The sequence below is a fragment of the Osmia bicornis genome, chromosome 1 (assembly GCF_907164935.1).
Source record: "Osmia bicornis bicornis chromosome 1, iOsmBic2.1, whole genome shotgun sequence".
In the NCBI taxonomy this organism is placed as follows: Eukaryota; Metazoa; Arthropoda; class Insecta; order Hymenoptera; family Megachilidae; genus Osmia; species Osmia bicornis.
In genome coordinates, this window is record NC_060216.1 from 3,692,454 (window position 1) to 3,708,968 (window position 16,515).

Genomic DNA, 16,515 nt, shown 5'->3' on the forward strand with positions numbered 1-16,515 from the left:
AACCACTGTGACGCCGCGCCGGTCCACTATCCTATCCCTTTCTACCCACTCTTGGATTCGCTCCTTTACAAGTTTCTCTAATAATTTGCCTAAACAGTCTATTAAGGAAATCGGTCTAACCGCTTTTTTCCCCGGTTTATCTAGAAATCTTATTGTTACTTTTTTCCACCGGCTTGGGATGCACCCATTGGACCAGATCCAATTGTACATCTCCAGCAGTAACATTTTCATGTTTTCATGCAGTTTTTTCAAGCAAGCATAAGAGATCCCATCCTCACCCGGGGCTGACGTTACTCTTACCCCTTTTAGAGCAAAATCCAACTCCTGCATAACAAATTCCTGGCCATTATTTCTATTTCCATCTAACAATTCCAAGTTCGATTCCTCACAGCCCCCTTCCCTTAGAGTAACCGTATCATTTTCTTCGTCGAAGATTTTACGAACTTCGTCGTCTTCTAATTTCCTTCTTTCATCTATCGAGATAACGTACGCACCCTCTCTCGACACCCCATTTTTAATATTTTTTATTTTCCTCCAGCTTCTTTCGCGCTGGTAAAACAATCTATTGATCCCGCAAAATCGTCCCACGCTTTGCTTTTTTTAGAGTTTACAAGAGTCTTCATATGCTTTTCAGCACCTCAAAGTCTTTCCCAGTTTTCCTGACATGGGCTCCTAATATAATTTCTAGTAGCCACCCTGCGACTACTTTTAGCTGTTTCACATTCTTGATCCCACCACACCTGTTTTTTCCTGCATCTAGTACCCACGGCTACCCCTTTTTGGGGGTTGGGGGCCTTCTTCCCACCTCCTGCCCTAACTATAGCCCTACCTATCGCATCGGTAAGTTCATCGCATCTAGTATCTAAGTTTTCTCCGGACCACGGACTCCCAGCCCAACGCTCCCTTAACTTATTCGCCTCGTCCCCTGAGAAGACTCCAAACATAGCCCAGTTTACATCTTTATCTCGGAATTTCCTAGTCCCTACTCTATTTCCTTCCCTGATCGATACAATGTCCTCTTGCAGATGGAGGATTATCGCTTGGTGATCCGAACCAAGCGTTTCGTCCTCTTGCTCGATAGTCCCTTTCGTCATAAGCAAATGTGAGCCGATGAACAGATCCAGGTTTGACGGGGGGCGCCCCCCCGTCCTTATTCTTGATGACGTATATCTATTCAGCACGAAAAGATCCGCTTCTCTTACTACTTCCTCTAATAACCTCCCCTCCCTACTTTCCACCACGCAATTCCAATTTTTACTTCTAGCGTTAAAGTCCCCTGCGAACAAAACAGGTACGTTAGGCCTTCTATTTTCAAATAGATTTTCCCACTCCCTCTTGCTCCATGGCATCCCCGGTCTCCTATACACTACCAGGATGTCTAACTCACCTAAGTTCAAGAACAGTGTTACCCCCAAAACCTGTCTACCCACCCCATTCCATACTACATCATTCCTAATCCTGTAGACAATATCGTCATGTATTAGCAAAGCAACACCCCCTCCCTGTCTATCCTCATCTAAGTCCACTCTAGTAACGTTATAACCGGGTAATTTAAAATTATCTGATGGCTTAAGCCACGTCTCGGTAATCCCAAATATATGAAACTTTGAAATATATTCTTTTAATTCAGCTGTTTTCCCTCTCACGCTTCTAGCATTCCAAATTCCTATCAAGGTTGAGTTATCGAATTTACCTTAAGGGGATGGTTAACATCCCTGCCTTCCCTTCGACAGGTGATCCTGTCATATATTAAACCGCCCCTCTCTTCCGTCCTGGCGAATGCAAGGTAAAGGTAAACAGCACTCCTACAAAATAATATATCCTTTATTATAATTATAAGAGTTTCTTTTTCACATAGAACAACCTTCCACCTTCATAACCCCAATAAATACACAAAGTAAAACAAAAAGGTGTTACCCTCTTCTCTCCTATAGTATTCTTTAATCGTAGTCTCTAAGTCTTTACGGACCTGTACATCCATCGGTTTTGTGGCAACTTTCATCCTCCAATGCTGCCACTCCTCTAATACATACCAAATCTTATCCATACTCTCGTATTCTAAACAACATTTTATAAAAGTTTCATTAATATAATTTCTTATAAGATTCCAAAACCATTCTTGTTCCATCCATCCAATAAGCAAACATACATTACATTCCACTAACAAGATCTTATACAAAAATTTCCAAGTTCTAACAAACCAATTTTTAAGCCTAAGGAGTAATAAAATTTTCCAAAACAATTGCGCTAGTCCTTTTAAGGGCCAACACTTCAAACCACATTGCCCACTATTCGCCACCCTTATCTGCGTGATTTTCGCCATCCTGACGGAAAATCCAACCCATCGGGCCCTTCTTCATTTCTCTGAGTCTTTCCAGGCACCTTTCCTCTTCTTTCTCCTCCGCGGCTTGCTCCCTTTCTCTTTCACGCCTGGCATACGATGGCCCAGGCAGACTGTTTTCCCATTCCTCTTGTTGTTTCCTTTTTTCCTCCTCCCTTGCCTTATACAAGGCCTTTTTCCTGTGAATTTTGGCCTGCGTTTTGGCCGGGATTGTGATACTCCATGGTGGTTGTTGCGGGGTATTCCACTCCGCAAACTCTTCCTCTTCAGATTTCTTGCTTCCATATTTTTTCTTTCTCAGATGCTGTTCTACCTCTTTTTCAAAGCCTATATCTTCAATGAGGCTTAGCAGCTCTGACAAGAATTCCTCCTCTCTTCTTTTCCTTAGTTTATCTATGAGCTCTCTGTTGGCTCTTTGCTCCATTTTGCTTATGCAATTGATCGCGGCTTCTTCCAATTCCCCGTGTCCGTATGTATATTCCGCCTCCCCATCTTCCAAGTCAGATTCCTGTTGTAATGTACTATATCTATTTTCCCATGTTCTTTTTTCCATTTCTATTAACTTTCTGCGAATTAAACCCTCTCTCGTCTTTATCGGGTCATTTTCTACCACCAAGTTCAATCTACCTTTACCTCTGCCCTTCGGGGGGGCATCCGGGTCCTTTCTGATCCCCATTGCTACTTCCCATCCTCTAGGGTTGTGCGTTGGGGTAGGTGCCAGGGGGACTTCCCCCTTCTCCCAGTATTCAGGATTCCTGGCCTTATTACGTCTGGCCAGGGCAGGGAAGTCTCTATATCTTTCAATTCCATTTGTGTCATCGTCCACAAAGCCTTTCTCTCCCATTTGTTTAGCTACGAAGTCTCTTGCTGTGGCGTAAGCCCCGTTTCTATATGCCATCACTTTTTTAACCGCCTTTTCCCTCTGGTATTTCCAGCATCCTTTTGACAAGCTGGTGTGATCTCCACCGCAATTCATACATCTTACCGGTCTGTCACACTGACCGTGTTCATTCTCGAGGCACTTGATACATCTTCTATATTTGTTCCTACATTGTCTCTGTTCGTGTCCAAAACCGAAGCACTTATAACATTGCTTAACTGATTCCACATATGGGAACACCCTAACACTGACGTGTCCGTATCCAATCCATAACTTTTTCGGTAGTTGGTCCCCCTTGAAGGTCGCCAAGATGGCGACTCCCTCAACCCATTCTATTTTGCCATCCTTATTTATCTTTCTCTTTAATCTCTCGAAAGTTGCTTCGGGTTGTCCTGGCATCAAAGCCTCTTCAAGGGCCTCGACCGGTTCCTCCCAATCTGTGATAACTCCTTTCCTTATTCTTTTCCGTTGTGGTAGATAGGCGTCGAAGCATACATTTCCGGCGTCCGCTCTCCTCAAGATTACATTAGCTGCCGCCATTTCACTGAACACCAGCTCCGCCCTATTAAAAGCAACCATTTTAAACCCTCTCAAAGCCCTTCCCTTGTTCTTAATTTGTCTATATATTTTAATCACATTTCTGCGCTTCATTTTACTCGTTGCCTCTTTTTTTAGCACCACCGTGACCATGTATTCTTTACTGGCTAATTCTTCACTGTAATAAAGCTTTTTTGACTTCACACCTTTTGTCGTGCTAGTCGATACTAGCGGGACAATGGCAGATTCTTTACCTTCAGCGATCCGTTCCCCTCAAAAACTTCCACGTTCTCGATGTCCTTTATAGATTCTAGTCCTTCTTTTTCCACGTTCGTATTGTCCTTATCTATATCATTTAGAGTATTAGGTAAACCTTCCTCCTCCATAGGATGTTTATCATCCTTCTTTTTACCTTGTATAACTTCCTCAGTGTCTTCTTCACTCGTTATCCTCAGTCTTTTCCTACTCGATTCTACCTTTGTTCGTTCAGTTCTTTCCAATACGATTCCATGTGCGACGTTTCCAATTCCTAACGGTTTTCCTTTTTCATTCTCATTGCTGCCAACTTCTGTATCCAATAGTTCCACAGTCCTTTCCATCGGTGCCATGCGTGGCTCCTTTTGATTGGTTGATTCTCCAACTAGTTCTCTATGTTCAAACTCCGCAACGATTTCCGCCACCTTCAGCTCCCACTGAGGTGTTTTTGCATTAACCGTTTTTCCCGCAAAAAATTCTCTTGCTTCAACGTCTTCTTCCAAAAATTCAATTTCCCACTCACCATCACTATTCGGCTTTTCCATGTTTATATTTTTGTCCATGTGCACATCCTCATTTTCACCACAACTCTTGCTTTTACTTCTCTGTCCTTCTTTTGTTTTTCGCCTTCTACTCCCAAGCATGTGGCATGGCCCTGCCACTTGGGAGGGACCCCTCCCTCCGCTGATCTATCCCTGGACCGAGAAAACTCAGCCCAGGAGAGAAAACGCACCACTATCGACCACTCTCCTCCTCTCAAAGTTCGATTATCAACTTTTCCACTAATAAAACACTTTTCTCACTTTTAGGTCAAAATTTCCCCTATGGAAAACCCTATATAAGGCGAAATCCACAGCCGACTCTAGTACTAACCGAGCTGAAGTAAAAATGGCAACACCGCGGGAATCCGGTCTGAATATATCAACATCTAACCCTACTCTATCTACCTCCCGGACTCCCAGACTCCCAGCCAATCAACGTCGTCAGACTCTCGGCTACTCTCTGGACTTCACATAACCTCTTTGGTTTCGTTCCAATAATTTCGCTTATTTCAAGGTTTTTATTCACTTATATACACGTTTATCAATTCTTAAATGTTTCAATTTGATCCAAAGATGGTTTTATTTTGCTTCATACCTAAATTTTCTTGAAACCACTGTAAATATTTCAAATATCATGCTTCACAACACCAAACTACTTCGAAGGAACTTTATATCACATTTATAACAATTTTATACTACCACATCACTTCTACTTGCCATAGTTGCAACGTTTATGTCTTGTTTATACATAATTAATACAAAATAGCGTATATTACTACAGCTTTTAATTAAAAAAGACGGTAATTACAATTCCGAGCACAGGACTCTGTTTTTGAAAATAGGACTCCCGATTGTCACGTGAGCGGTGTTGCCACGTTGTTCAGCATGGCTAGTACTATACTCTGTTCAACGAGACGAGTCACCAAGTATAAACACGTGCACGTGAGCAGAACAGGGCCGACTTACGGGTTCCGGATCCCCAAATCGCATCGTAAGATAAGCCTGAGATTGCATACAAGAGCCCTCGGCAAGGGACCACCATAACTTGGCCCTGAGTTGTAGCATGTGGCAGCCAATGACCGCAGTCGTAGAGCCGATTACGTGAAAACCGAGGGAGTTGTTTGTTTTGACTTGGTGACTCGTCTCGTTGAACGGAGTATAGAGTCGGCTGTGCGAAATCCCAGCTCTCTCACGCTCACCCAACCGCTCCGCTCGACCGCAGAAGCGGAAGTCACAAGCGAGGTTCCCAACAACGGAAAAATCCGTAGAGGTGGCAACACTGAGTCAACATGTCAAGGATGAACAAAAACGTATCGGACGAAAGGTCTGTTCTTACGTGAACACAAATCGTTCATTATCTTTTATTATTGTTTTAAGAAATGACATTAAGTCGTATCCAAAAATATTTCGTGAAAATTAATTTAGTTTGTTTTACAATCTTACAAACTACAATTTGTGAAACGATAAACGCTAATGTTGAATCAAGAATAGAAGGAGAAGGATTTCATAGGTTAGGTATAGTAAAATATTGTATATACACAGAATCTCCATTATTTAATTTAATCATAATTTGATAGATTCTACAATCAATGAATGCGATTTACTACAAAGCAAGTCATTTGATTTATTGGTGTAACTATGATTTTTGTCTGGGTTACGCAGAGTCCCTTTAGTGTTAGCTAAAATATTGTCTAGTGTTATTTAATTCTGCTATAATTTGTATTCAGTGTTTCATGTAGTAATAATATTATTGTATATTTTGTATTTAGTTCCATTATATATTGCACCTTGATTCAAATATTTATTTTGACTAAAGTTTTCTTTGGGAGATCTATAATTATTGACCGTTCCATATATATTCTGATCGTATTTGATAAAAGAAATTTAAATATTATTTTATTTGAACTTTGTAGCACCTAATATCTTAGATAGTGTCTGGAATATATTTTCTCTATATTTTACTGACCTTCAATACTTTTTATGTGAGTAACAGTCAGAGCTAGATAAGTTTTAAGTAAAAAGTATTGGAAATAGTAATTGAAATACTTTTAATTACATAAGATAGTATTTGGAAATTTATAATTACACATGTGAATTTCACCACGAATTGGAACTATAATTTGGGATAATAAATTTCTTAAAATGTAGTAGAAATAATTCTTTTATGCTTCTGAACTTGCATTGATTATTTCATATATTATGTTTCATTATTATTATGTATTAAAAGTGCAGAGAACAATTATGAATGGCAGGACATATTAACAGTAAAGAGAATTTAACACGTTGAATGCCATGGTGGTCATTGGTGACAGATACTGCAAATTACACATGCTTGAATAATTAAAAGAAAACAATAGAAAAACATTATTTTAAGGAATATTGTTATGGTACACATAATGTAAAATGGTAAATAGAGAGCTTGAAATTTGAAAATTAGCTATTTTTATTCTTAATATTTAGAGCTTTAATAAGTCATATAACAAATGGCCATTTTCACAGTGGCATTCAATGTGTTAATTTATATATGAGAATGAACAATGCATCAGGTATGGCTTCATGAAACTAATACTCTAATATTTCATTATGTGTACAATGAAAAAAATATTCATTTCAAATAACTATTACCAGTTCTTGTTAAAAAATACATACTGTGTATACTTGTAATATAAAATAAATATTTCAAACAATATTTCACTTAGTATTCAAATTAATCAATATTATAGTTTAAAAAGTAATCTCTCTAAGTATTATTATCACTATATATGAATAGGGAAATATGATTTCCAATAAGAACAAAAGCTATAAAACAATATATAAGCAGTAAATTTAGGTATATATGTTTATGTTGTTTTTAAATATACTGAACTGTTATTAATGAAGATGAATAAGAAATAAAGAAACAATATAAAAATCTAACATTAAGTTAGATTTGCAATCCATTTTAATTACATCAGATAGCGTCCAAAATAATTTAATAAAATTACATGTTATAAGTATCGGCTCAACCTTTTTAACAGAAAAAACTATAACCTTTTAGTTAAAATTATTTGAAAATGACATGTACCTATAAGTATTTTTAAGTAATAACCTATTCTAAATATTTATTATGATTTCAAATTTTCTTGCAGTAATAAATATTTACTTTAACGTAATTCATATGCAGTGTGGAATTTTGGAAGTTTTGCAGTATGCATTTTGGAATTTGAGACAGCATTATGGATTTTCAGAACCATTATTATGGAATTTAAGAACCTTGGAACCTTAGAATTTTAGAATTAAAAAATTTTGGAATTTTTAAATTTTATAATTCCTTAATCTTAGAACTTTGGAATTTTAGAATGGTAAGGGGGCAGTTCACATTTTTAGTGGACCAAACTCAGCTCTGTCCTTATCTAGTTATGCCAATGCATACATTTTAACTCAAAAAGTGAAAATTTGCACCGTTGTAAGTTTGACATAAGAGGAGCGGTATATTTTATTCTGCCATCATTGTCTACTCAATTATATAAATAAATAGCATAAAGTTGAATAGAATGGATAATGAAGATTCAGATAACACTGCTAAATTATATTTCATAAAATGTTGTAATTTATTTTTAAAAATATTATTTACAGATCCTTAAAATATCAAATAAATTTCGATAATCAAATATTGGGATGTTATGTTTCTATTTATTTGGAACTTCCATCTGGTTTGTACGTCAATGTTAATGAATTAAGTAATTTAAGAAGCCTCAGAGTTGTAAGTTAATAGTACAAAAGTATATTTTACTATACAAATCAATTCAAGCAGAAGCAATGATTCATCACAGTTGAAACTTACTTTATACTTCAGTTTTTAAAGAATGAGAATTTAATTATTAAATCTTTCTGCCCCTTTTTTAGAATACAGCTTGTTTGATTGGAGAAACCAATATTGACATGTTCAGTGAAAAAGCAGAAATTCAGAAAGTTACTGTTTGTTCGTTTTTAAATGATATACAATGTATTATGAAACTACCAGTACATCAACGCTATCAATATGCCAGTAAAAATAATAGATACGTGAATATCACTTTACCAAAACCCAAATTACTTTTAGGATGTAGAAAAAGGATTAAGGAATACAGAATTTCTAAGATAGATCTATGTTCTCCATGTACAAAACTTATACCCAAATGGAGAGAAATTCCCTATATTATGGTATATATTAAATTGCATTAATGATAAAGATATTTTTTTTAATGATTCTGAATAGGAATATATTTTTATTTTATAGCATACAGAACATGTATGGATAATACCAGCTGGTGATACAATGATTCTACCTACAGTAACTTATACCACATTATTATTAACAATTTTATGTACAATTTATCTCATGCAAACAATTTTGAAATCTATGTCGAAACAACATCAAAAGAAAGAATAATACGTTTGAAATATAATGACACCAACATTTTCTATAAAATTCTAACGAAGTAATATTTACTCATTATGTTACATTTTTATAATAAATATTAAATATAATACACACATTATGAGTATTAAATATAATACATAAACATTTATATACAATCATCACACTTTTAAAACATTTTTTATCTACTCAGAAGTTTGAATGAATAGATATAATATTCATATTAATGAATAAGAAATAGGGAAATCTGTATACTTTTTAGTCATATTACAGCAACTACATAATCAATAATTCCTTATTTTGGGCAGTAGAAATGTTACTGTACTTATGATAGTTGTAATGATTTTCATAATGTTACTTATTTTATTGTCATGGTACTATGAATCTCTTTCTATGTCTGTATTTTTATTATCTTTTCGTGTCTCTTCTTTTTCTCTTACATGTTCATTTTCCATTGATGATGTATCTACTGTATTCGAAGATGAGTTTTTTATTTTATTCTGGGGATCATTCCATGGTTGAATTGTACTTGTACCAAATAAGATAAATAATAAATTTCCGACTATGTATATTATAGCTGATAAGAAAAAAATACTCTTCCATTGCGACAGATCAGTCTAAAAAATAAAAAGAATATAAAAAGCAATTATCGTTTACTTTTACTACATTTTCATAATCTTCTATTAACAAATTATTGATGAATATATAAAAAATATAAAAAAATCGAAATCATATCAAAGGCATTGGCGCAACTAGGATCATTGCTTGGAGTGGGCGATATACATTACCACCATCTTTAACCCTTTCGTAGGCGGTGGACATTGTTTTTCCCACCCTCACTAATTTCGCCCCTAAAGGGGCCGGCGTTTTTTGGGGACTAATCTGTCCCCATATTGCCCAATGAACGCTATCATCCACGCGCCTCGGGGATAGGCTGGCAGTACCGCCAATCCCAAACCCCGCGCATTTTTTAAATTTCTCCCTCTTTTCCTTTCCATACTTTTACTTCTATATCCCTGTCCATACTTTTAGAGTCTCATCTTAATCGGTATGTGTGTGTGTGCGCGTTCGTGCGTGTGTAAATGTATGTGTTTGTGTGACCCCCTTTTAGTTGCCTCTTACGGCAGGCAGAGGATACCGTGGCCGTATTCTAAACCCCCCGAGCCACAGGGGGTATTGTTTGTTTTTCCCACGAATTGAAGTCATTAATACACGCAGTTTCAAAGTACAAAACATTGGATTAGGTAATTATAACATCTACCAACCCTAATTGCAAAATACAATACAAAAAAGAATGAATTGATTTTATTGAAGTCAATATATATTTAACTTAATATTCTTTATGTTGAAATTTTTACTTTCTCACGTCCATGAAAGGGTTAAATCTAACTTAATCAGAATATTAATTAATACATTTTGTTCATAGTTTCATGTAATGAGAATATTTATCGTATATATTGTTTTTAATTACATTACCTACATATTGTTTTGTGGCAGGATTGTAAATCTTAATATTTTAGGGTTTTTCAACTTTAGAATTTTAGAACTTTTCAACTTTGGAATTCTAGAATTTCTGAATTCTTAAATTTTAGATATTTAGAATTATGAAATTCTAAAATCTTGAAAAGGTATCGCAGGATAAGATAGTCAAAAGTGCCCTTGAGCCGATTTTACTTCACAATGCACCGTTCGATAGCTTATCCCAAAAAACCATGGTACACCAAGTTTCAACCCTGTACCTCAACCGGGAGGGTAGTTACAGGGTAAGAAAGCAAAAGTAGTTTTTGCCAGATTTATCCTATTTAACAATATGCAAAAAATCTGCAAAAATTCTAAAATATTCTAGACATGTTTCTTTATGATTGTGAATTTTTTCAGATTTTTCGGTTGCAAATCCCAGGCGTGAAAAATCAAAAACGCAAAGAAAAGTCGAAAAATTGAGATTTCGGGTAGAAGCTTTCGAGCGACTAGATTTTTACTTTCACAGTAGTTAGATATTAGCATGACTATTATCACCAATTTTTTTCACATTTTTAGGTATGGTGCATCGTACTTACAAAAATCAAAAACCGTCATTTTCGGAATATTTAGTGCGATAACTTGAGAAATATCTTCAATTTTTACATTTCCTTTATATAGTTAGTGGATTGTGTTATTTTTTATATTTTTGCGTTGGATGGAGCAAGATCTGAATGGAGAGAATAAAGTTATTGTAAATAATTGAAAATCACGCACCTTATCTTCTGAAATATTAGAAAGTTTTTCAACGATGACGGTGGGTGAATGGGTAACCTGTGGAACCGCCTCCGAAAAGGTTGAAATATATTTATTATTCTATTTAACGATTCGGTAGACTGTATTAATAATAGCTGTGGAATACAGATATAAATGAAATAGAAATTATTTTATACTTTTTAGTGCATATCGAAGTCGGATTTTTTTTTTGTTAAAAATTATGTTATTTCACACCTTTTAGTGGAACGACCAGTATTCGAAGGATACAGTATTAGCAACCAATTGGCAAAGAAACTGACGAAGTTTACTTACAGGGACAACTTTGAAAAATCGCGATCGGTATATTCCTTGGAGGGTAACCCTAAAGAATAGGCTTTCTATTATAATAACAATAGTTATTATCAATAAGAAGTTACATAAATTTTGGGAAATGGAATCATCGTGGAATGATCTACGAAATGTGAAAACTTTCATCGCAATCGGTGCATTCCTTGAACCAGAACGTATTTTGCAATAATGAAAACCGTTCGAAATAAAAAAGTGCGAAATGTTTTTATAACGGGACCAATGGGGAGTTGTACTGTACAAGATGCAAAAAGTTTCATTCCGATTGGTCCATCCGTCTCGGAGTAATCAGCGAACGTACATTTAGAAAAAAAAGTCGTTAGGAATAAAAAAAACAATGCAAAATATTTTTTTACGGGACCAATGGGGAGTTGTACTGTACAAGATGCAAAATGTTTCATTCGGATTGGTCCATCCGTCTCAGAATAATCGGTGAACATACACCGCACGTACATGAAATAGTACGTTTTTTGCAATAAAAACCGTTCGGAATGAAAAAATATAGAATGTTTTTTTGACGGGACCAATGGAGAGACATACTTTAGAAGATGCAAAAGGTTTCGTTCCAATTGGTCCATCCGTCTCGAAATATTCGGCGAACAAAGGCAGAAAAAATAACAATAGTTTTTCATGAATATCTCGAAAACTAAAGGTTTCCTTTAATTATGCATAATGAAAAAGTTGTTCAGAATCATGCCCCCGACAATATATTAAAAGATCATTGAAGTCATTCTATGTTGAGATTAGAAACTTCCCGTTTTTTTGCAATAAAAACCGTTCGGAATAAAAAAATGCGAAATGTTTTTATAACGGGACCAATCGGAAGACATATCCTACAAGATGCAAAAGATTTCATTCCGTTTGGTCCATCCATCTCGGAGTAATCGGTGAACAAAGCCAGGAAAAAAAAAATACTGATCGAATTGAGTATCCTCCTCCTTTTCGAAGTCGGATAATAAAATATTTTAAAAACATTTTTCATGCGTTATTAAACGATTATTGTGTATTCTTATGAAATTAATAATTTAAAAAAAATGATTTTATGAAAAAAAAAATTGAACCTGCATGGGGCACGAATCTGCGACAAAAAGTTCCCATACGCTTCGTAGTCGCAGACCTTACCGACTTATCCACCGGCGACGTTGAAAAACTCTTTAATATTTTAGGAGATAAGGTGGGTAATTTTCAATTATTTACAATAACTTCAATTTTTCCATTCAGATCTTACTCCATCCAACGCAAAAATATTAAAAATCACACAACCCACTAATTATATAAAGGAAATGTAAAAATTGAAGGTATTTCTCAAGTTATCGCACAAGATACGCCGAAAATGTCGGTTTTTGATTCTTTTAAATACGATGCACCATACCTAAAAATTAGAAAAAAATTGGAGATAATAGTTATGCTAATATCTAACTATTGTGAGAGTAAAAATCTATTCGCTCGAAATCTTCTACCAGAAATCTGCATTTTTCGACATTTTTTGAAGTTTTTGATTTTTCACGCCTAGGATTTACAACCAAAAAATGTGAAAAAATTCACAGCGATAAATAAGCATGTCTAGAATATTCTAGAATTTTTTCAGATCTTTTGCATAATGTTAAATAAGAGAAATATGGCAAAAACGGTCATTTCTATCTTATCCTATAACAACCCTGCTGGTTGAGGTACAGGGTTGAAACTTAGTGTACCATGTTTTTTTGGATTAAGCTATCGAATGATGCATTGCTAAGTAAAATCGGCTCAAGGGCACTTTTGACCATCTTATCCTGCTGTACCCTTTGGATTTTAGTAATATGGAATTTCGACATTTTTAGATCCCGGAATTGTGAAGTCTTAGAATTTTTGGTGAACTTGTAGGAAAGCTACTTCCCTACTGATTTTGATGATTTTTAAATATATTGTAAAATTCATCATTTTAAGCAACTTTGTTCTTCTATAAGCTACATATCGAACTCAATTAGTTTACAAGATATTCGCGAAAAATTATGAGTACTACTACATTGAATTTCGTCTGTACGTATACGTCCGCGGCTCTGTGTGCGTCGCCAATCGAATCTTATCTACTGTTTTTGTCAACAGCACCACGTGTTCCGGCTACCGCCCATATAACAGGTCAGCTTAAAATCAAAGTTAACTACTAATTTCAATAATTTTGACATTGGACTTGCGTGGCCGGCCGCCCAAAGGCGGCTGGAATATTAATATAACCGTTAATTATCGATATCTCGTTAACCCTACCGATTTGGCTCGTTTTTTAATATATTGTTGGGATGATAATTCTGAGCAACTTTTTCCTATACATATAACCGCCGCTCGGCTTTAGTTTTCGAGATATTTGCAAAAGAAAGCTGCTACTATTTAGTGAATTCTGCGTATACCTACATGTCCGTGGCAGTGTATGCGTCAGTATGGGATAGCTGGGTACTGTAAACACAGCATGGTCAAGCCCGTCAAGCAGTATACATTACGTGTGCAACTTAAAAATCCAATATTAATTTAACCTAACCTAATTTAACCTAATCTAATACAAAATTAAATTGGTGAATTAGGTTAGATTAGTAGATCCCAAATATAAAATGATATTTTCATTAGGTTATTAGCTTTCGAGATATTAATTAAACACTTTTGACATAATACATAAAATTCTGCCTATATAGATGTAATTAATACAATCGTTTCCGTTGTAAGCAGTAGCTGTCATCGTCGAATGTCGAGCAGCTACTGATTCTAGTGATATCGGCTTTTGCATTTATAGGGTATCCCATGTAAAATACATTTTTATAAATTCTTTATAGTTTTTTAAATTAAGCACATTTGATTTATGTCCAAGCTTTCGGGTTAGGTTAGGTTAGGATAGATAAAGGGTCTAGCCGTATAAGCATAGTGAATCGGCCCCAGCAACACTTTCGGTTGATATTTATACCACATAATGCTTTTTGCCTAAACAACAACTGTGTGCAATTTCAACCCCCTACCCCCTCTGATAAGGGAGATATGAGGGTAAAACTCAAAACCTTTATCATTTTTTTTCTCGGAAACTATTTAAGATATATGATCACATTAAAGTGCAAATAGTAGGTATTCATTAGCTGTATATCATATTTTTTTTTCAAAATTTTTATTCGATGATTAAGGGTTGAAAATTAATAAATAAATTTTTGAAAATGATTTTTATAAACAATCCCTTGGATGACACCCACCGAAAAAATTAAGAATAATCCTTTACTATTTAACTATTATCTGTAAAAATTTCAAGAGTGTCGGATTGGTACATCATAGTTAAAAAAAAATAAAACCAATGCAACGCCCTTTCATAAGGCAAAGCCGGCCTGAACGTTAGAGGCGCTCAACCTAACCGACCTACAGGGGAATACGTAGCGCCGACCCGCCACGTTTCTCGTACCAGAAACAGCTCTCAGAAAAGTATGAGTTTTTCTTTCCCTAAACTGTGTGTTACTTAACAGTCATTTATTTAAATAATATATTAACAATTTAAATTTTTTAATTAAGTTTTCTGGTCCTAACTTTTAACGTCCGTGTTTTCACGGTGTTTCTCGTTTTAAGTACGTGGGAGCCCTAAAAAGAACTGATTATGTTGTACGTTACAAATGGCACCCTTTGATAAATGCAACTAAGGTGTTCCTCGTTTTAAGTATGTGGGAGCCCTGAAAAGGGCTGATTATTAAGCCCTAAAAAGAGCTGATTGTGTTATGTATTGTCAGGTTGAAGTATATGATTTGAAACAGAACACTCAAAAACTTTTTTAAAAAAAACACGCTTGTAAATAAGTTTTAATCTTCGTCGCTATTTTCATCAATAACTGGAATAATGTTAGTACATTTCCAGATAGTACTGGTACGCTATAATATAATTAACCCTTTTCAGGGCGACCATATACTTAAAACGAGGAAAACCTTAGTTACAACTATTCACAGGTACCAGCTACAATTTAATTAAAAGTAATACGTACGTGAAAAGGTAAAGACGGAAATAGTTATAGAAGTCTATGTTCTTTACAGCGTTGAATAGAATGATATTGCAGTTATACCTGTGATACCTTCTTCGACTATTAAAAGGACAACTAATGGCATCTAACACAGTGCCATTGTTCAAGACATGATATAAATCTGTGATTTAGGGCTCCCACATACTTATAACGAGAAACACCGTAAAAACACGGACGTTAACAGTTAGGACCAGAAAACTTAATTAAAAAATTTAAATTGTTAATATATTATTTAAATAAATGACTGTTAAGTAACACACAGTTTAGGGAAAGAAAAACTCATACTTTTCTGAGAGCTGTTTCTGGTACGAGAAACGTGGCGGGTCGGCGCTACGTATTCCCCTGTAGGTCGGTTAGATTGAGCGCCTCTAACGTTCAGGCCGGCTTTGCCTTATGAAAGGGCGTTGCATTGGTTTTATTTTTTTTTAACTATGATGTACCAATCCGACACTCTTGAAATTTTTACAGATAATAGTTAAATAGTAAAGGATTATTCTTAATTTTTTCGGTGGGTGTCATCCAAGGGATTGTTTATAAAAATCATTTTCAAAAATTTATTTATTAATTTTCAACCCTTAATCATCGAATAAAAATTTTGAAAAAAAAATATGATATACAGCTAATGAATACCTACTATTTGCACTTTAATGTGATCAAATATCTTAAATAGTTTGCGAGAAAAAAAATGATAAAGGTTTTGAGTTTTACCCTCATATCTCCCTTATCAGAGGGGGTAGGGGGTTGAAATTGCACACAGTTGTTGTTTAGGCAAAAAGCATTATGTGGTATAAATATCAACCGAAAGTGTTACTGGGGCCGATTCACTATGCTTATACGGCTAGACCCTTTATGGCTGTTGGCGGGCGGCTGGCAACGCTATGATAGTCGTCGCATCGTCGAAATTTTGAATTAGGCATCGTATAAATATTCAGGTTCGATCTCCATTGCGTCTTTGGCTAGTCGACACGT

General features: G+C 35.4%; 4 protein-coding genes across 7 annotated transcripts in view; 1 reads left to right on the forward strand and 3 right to left on the reverse strand.

The window, feature by feature from the left end:
• Positions 1–1,806: 1,806 nt before the first annotated feature.
• Positions 1,807–3,947, reverse strand: LOC114881614. Its single transcript, XM_029198444.2, has 2 exons — positions 3,858–3,947; positions 1,807–3,783 (listed from the first exon to the last, which is right to left on the reverse strand). Coding segments are annotated over exons 1-2 (1,497 nt in total). The 5' UTR covers positions 3,860–3,947; the 3' UTR covers positions 1,807–2,288.
• LOC123987874 lies at positions 3,710–4,908 on the reverse strand. Of its 2 annotated transcripts, none has more exons than XM_046286138.1 (2): positions 4,013–4,908; positions 3,710–3,936 (listed from the first exon to the last, which is right to left on the reverse strand). In XM_046286138.1, exons 1-2 carry the CDS (start codon positions 4,655–4,657, stop codon positions 3,934–3,936), a joined length of 648 nt encoding a protein of 215 aa, XP_046142094.1. In that variant the 5' UTR covers positions 4,658–4,908; the 3' UTR covers positions 3,710–3,933. The 2 variants fall into 2 exon arrangements, with proteins under 2 accessions (XP_046142094.1, XP_046142096.1); XM_046286140.1 differs by lacking the exon at positions 3,710–3,936 and having other exon boundaries at positions 3,986–4,104; positions 4,171–4,908.
• Positions 4,909–5,508: 600 nt separating this feature from the next.
• On the forward strand, positions 5,509–9,068 carry LOC114881164. 2 transcript variants are annotated; one of them, XM_029197861.2, is made up of 4 exons: positions 5,509–5,879; positions 8,171–8,297; positions 8,441–8,737; positions 8,814–9,068. In XM_029197861.2, exons 1-4 carry the CDS (start codon positions 5,845–5,847, stop codon positions 8,964–8,966), a joined length of 612 nt encoding a protein of 203 aa, XP_029053694.1. In that variant the 5' UTR covers positions 5,509–5,844; the 3' UTR covers positions 8,967–9,068. The 2 variants fall into 2 exon arrangements, with proteins under 2 accessions (XP_029053694.1, XP_029053693.1); XM_029197860.2 differs by having other exon boundaries at positions 5,516–6,065.
• An 89-nt stretch (positions 9,069–9,157) lies between these two features.
• LOC114881165 (putative inorganic phosphate cotransporter) overlaps positions 9,158–16,515 on the reverse strand; it is a 64,429-nt gene continuing 57,071 nt past the window's right edge. For both annotated transcript variants that reach the window (XM_046286555.1, XM_046286551.1), the window contains exon 7: positions 9,158–9,571. In XM_046286555.1, the coding sequence (XP_046142511.1) occupies positions 9,332–9,571 (240 nt within the window). In that variant the 3' untranslated portion in view covers positions 9,158–9,331. The remainder of the gene's footprint in view (positions 9,572–16,515) is intronic.